The 3,746-nt window shown below is 36.8% G+C and overlaps 1 protein-coding gene across 1 annotated transcript; it reads right to left on the bottom strand.

Annotated features, from left to right (window-relative positions):
- Window positions 1-870: 870 nt before the first annotated feature.
- On the bottom strand, window positions 871-1,839 carry LOC102895235 (olfactory receptor 8D4). The gene has a single exon (XM_006911508.3). It carries the CDS (start codon window positions 1,804-1,806, stop codon window positions 871-873), a length of 936 nt encoding a protein of 311 aa, XP_006911570.1. The 5' UTR covers window positions 1,807-1,839.
- Window positions 1,840-3,746: the final 1,907 nt, after the last annotated feature.

Here is a 3,746-nt window from a genome sequence, read left to right as displayed (position 1 = left end):
TATAAAAAGAAAATGAAAGACACTTTTAGTTTACAGCCTGGAGGAAAAAATATCAACTCAGAAGAATTAAGTACAAAATTGTAAAATACTACACATATTTTGGTCATACAGAATAAAACAAGATATTTAAATGAGACTTGATGAACATCATCTCCTCATCTAGACGTCCTAAGTCTTATCCTTGGATCACTAGATTCTAAATATTGATACTGTATAAGTTTAGCTAATTGCTGGATTGTCTTCATGAATCTCACTTTGTTATAATGTTGGCCTTTAAAAAGTGCTTTAAAGAAACAATTGAAAAATTCTTCCACATTTATTGTAAAGTTGTTGTAATTTTTCAATTGCAAACAATTGAAAAATTCTTCCACATTTATTGTAAATAAAAATATTTCCATCACACTTTTCGATATTTCTTACACAAATTTTCTTAAGAAAATTCTCATTTTGAGTGAGATAAATAAGTGGACTGACTCACCAAAATAATTTTGTGTGTGTTTTTTTTTTCTGACATGACTATGTAGTACATTATGATTTTGTTTTCTTTTTGCTTAGATTCAGGAAAATAAAGGTAAAAAATGAAGTTCAATCCCAGCAATAGTATTAAAGTTTATTTATTTATTTATTTATTAAAGTTTAATTAAAAAATATTTGCTACTTCTCATTTTCATACCTGTTGTTTTGCATTTTATTAATCGTATTGTGTAAATATACTTAGCAGTTTGCATATACATAATTTAAGATATATATTCAGAAATAGAAATATATAATTTCACCACTTCAAATTATGTTTAAAGACAAAGAGCATAAACACATATATACATACATACAACCATGCATACATAAATAAATCTTAAAAGAGCATATTCATTATGGAGACATTTTTCTTCTTAAAAGTTTTATCAGTGCATTTTTCACTTCCTTGTTCCTCAAACTATATATGAGGGGGTTTAACATGGGAATCACAATGGTGTAAAACACTGAGGATACTTTCTCCTGGGTGAGTGAACTGCTAGAAGCAGGTTTGAGATACATGGCCATAAGAGACCCATAAAATATAAGAACAGCTGTCAAGTGGGAGCTGCAGGTGCTGAATGCTTTGGACCTGCCCTCTTTAGAGTGGATGCGGAGGATATTGGAGAGGATAAAAGCATATGAAATGATGACTGTCAGGCTGGTAGTTACCATGTTAAACCCACCAATGACAAGAATCAAAAGCTCATCAATATAAGTGCTGGAACAGGAAAGTTTAATAAGAGGGACAATGTCACAGAAATAATGTTTAATGACATTTGAACTGCAGAAAGTCAACCTTAATATACAACCTCCATGAATCACAGCATCAGTAAAACCTACTGAGAAGACAGCAGCCACCAGCAGGTTACAGACCTTAAAGGACATGGTGACATTGTAGAGCAGGGGGCTGCAGATGGCGACATAGCGATCATAGGCCATTGCTGCCAACATGTAGCACTCAGAAATGACAAAAATACAGAAAAAGAACAGCTGAGTCATGCATCCAGAATAAGAGATAGTTTTATCTCTGCGTAAAAACCCTACCAGCATTTTGGGGGTAATAACGGAAGAATAGCAGATATCCAAAAAAGACAAACTACTGAGGAAATAATACATGGGGGTGTGAAGTTGAGAACTTAACCCGATTATTGAGATCATGCTGAGATTTCCCACCACAGTGACTATATAAATCCCTAAGAAGAGGCAGAAAAGGGGCAACTGAAGCTCTGGTTGGTCAGTTAATCCTAAAAGAAGAAACTCTGTCACTGTGGATTGATTTCTTATACCCATTCTCCTCTGAGAGATCTGTGGAGATGAGAAAAAAAAAATTCAAATTAGATAGGCAGAATCTCAGTTTATCTCCAATTCCCCACAGCTTAGGTATGGAAACACTGAATCCAAGTTATTTTATCCCCTTGTCACTAAGTCTGTGCCTCCATTGATGTACAGGGACTTTGACACGCCAAAAAGCACTCAGATAAAACATTAAGCATCAGTCTACCTATAGATTTCAGGATCCATAAATTTCATTCTATTTAGTGCTCAAATTCTTTTAGTGAAGTATAAAACCTTTAACTCCAGAGTAAGAGACAAAATTTAATGCTAAAGACCTTGGGGGAGGTTTTCTAAAGCAAATCAGCTAACAACATGCATAAAAAGGCTTTTGCTAATGATACATTTGCCTAGGCCTGATCCTGCCTCTAGGATTTCCTATAGAGCAGGTGTCTATTATTAAGGACAATTATGATTTCCGGTTCTAGATTTCCAGGGTGTTCAGCAGAATATTAATTCCAGTGATGTGTTAATAGCTGTACATAAAATAAATATACCAGGACCATATGATTTTGAACATTTAGAGTTATACAAAGTTAAACAGGTTTCTTAAGTGAAGAATGTGTCTGAATCTCCAAGAGCAGAGGTCCCCAACTCCCAGGCCAGGACCAATACTGGTCCCTGGCCTGTTAGGAACTGGGTCTCACAGCAGGAGGTGAGCAGAAGGCCAGTGAGTAAAACTTCATCTGTATTCGCAGCCGCTCCCCAGCACTACCACCACTGCCTTGGCTCCACCTCAGATAATCAGGCATCAGATTCCCATAGGAGCACCAGTCCCTGGTGCCAAAAAGTTTGAGGACTGCATAGAGGACTTTATTGCACATGATGTTTTCCAAACTTATTTGATGATAGATTCCCCCCACCCACACACACACTTAAAAAAAAAAAGCAAGTTGTAGCACAATGTGGCTCAGAATATTTTAGGAAACTGTGTTTTGTTCGTGCGTTTGTTCTAACTTAATCAAATAATCATAAGTTGATTTATAGGTGGGAAACGTTCTTCTTATACTTCAGCAAAGCTGGCTGGTAGTAGGACAGCCCTCTTCAAACTGATTTTACCTTCTGAATCTCTGGCCATCCTCTGGGCCAAACCTACCTCTCTCACCAAGGTCACTGAGCATGACTTAATGCACTACTACTAGTTCTGCCCCTTTTGGCAACACAAACAACTTAGAAATTTATATTTCAATTAGACGTTTCTATGTAGCACTCCGTGTCTTTCACTCATAATTCTCATGAGGGGACAAAAATGGCACATGGCTTGAAGTTACCTGTTTTAGAGTCAGCCAAAGCCTTATCTCTGAAAAATCAGACCATTTTCTTTTAGTGCTGGGCTGCTCAAAGAGTCCTCTCTGGACTTCCATGTTTACTCAGAGACTATACAGAGCCCTGCTTAGACATCTGGTTTAGTATTTTCTCAGCCTACCAGCCCAGGATTTATCTTTCTCTTTGGTTCTTCAAGAAGCTGTTCATGTCTTCTTACTTCCAATCTATTACTGCCATATTAGGACAAGGCACACTTCCTTTGGTTACTTGAGTTCCCCACAATGCAGGACTCTCCTTCTTATTTCCCAAATCAATTTAAAACAGAGAAGTTTCATAACAGTGAATAGCTATTCTCTGAGCTGGTTTCCAAATTATGCAGAACACATGACTTTTGTTTGTTCTTCTTCTCCAAGCCTGAGGGATGGTGAGAGGGGAATCGTGCCAGAAGGAGATTGTTCAATTGCTCTTAGCCTGTTGCTGAAATACTCTGGAGTCTTCTTTTCACTTCATCCCTTACCAATTAGCATGCAGAACTATAGTCCAGTCATAGAAATCAAAAGAATGTTTAAAAAGACTCACATACTCAGTTTTTGCCTTTAATCTCTTTTCATGCATGTTTTCAAACTGAGGTG

Source organism: Pteropus alecto, unplaced genomic scaffold (genome assembly GCF_000325575.1).
Source record: "Pteropus alecto unplaced genomic scaffold, ASM32557v1 scaffold244, whole genome shotgun sequence".
NCBI classification, from domain to species: Eukaryota; Metazoa; Chordata; class Mammalia; order Chiroptera; family Pteropodidae; genus Pteropus; species Pteropus alecto.
Note: the sequence above shows the minus strand (reverse complement) of the source record. Positions and strands in the feature narration are given on the sequence as shown.

What these genes read in the sequence shown, in the direction of transcription:
- LOC102895235 (XM_006911508.3), bottom strand. Translation starts at nt 1,806, where the DNA reads ATGGGTATAAGAAATCAATCCACAGTGACAGAGTTTCTTCTTTTAGGA.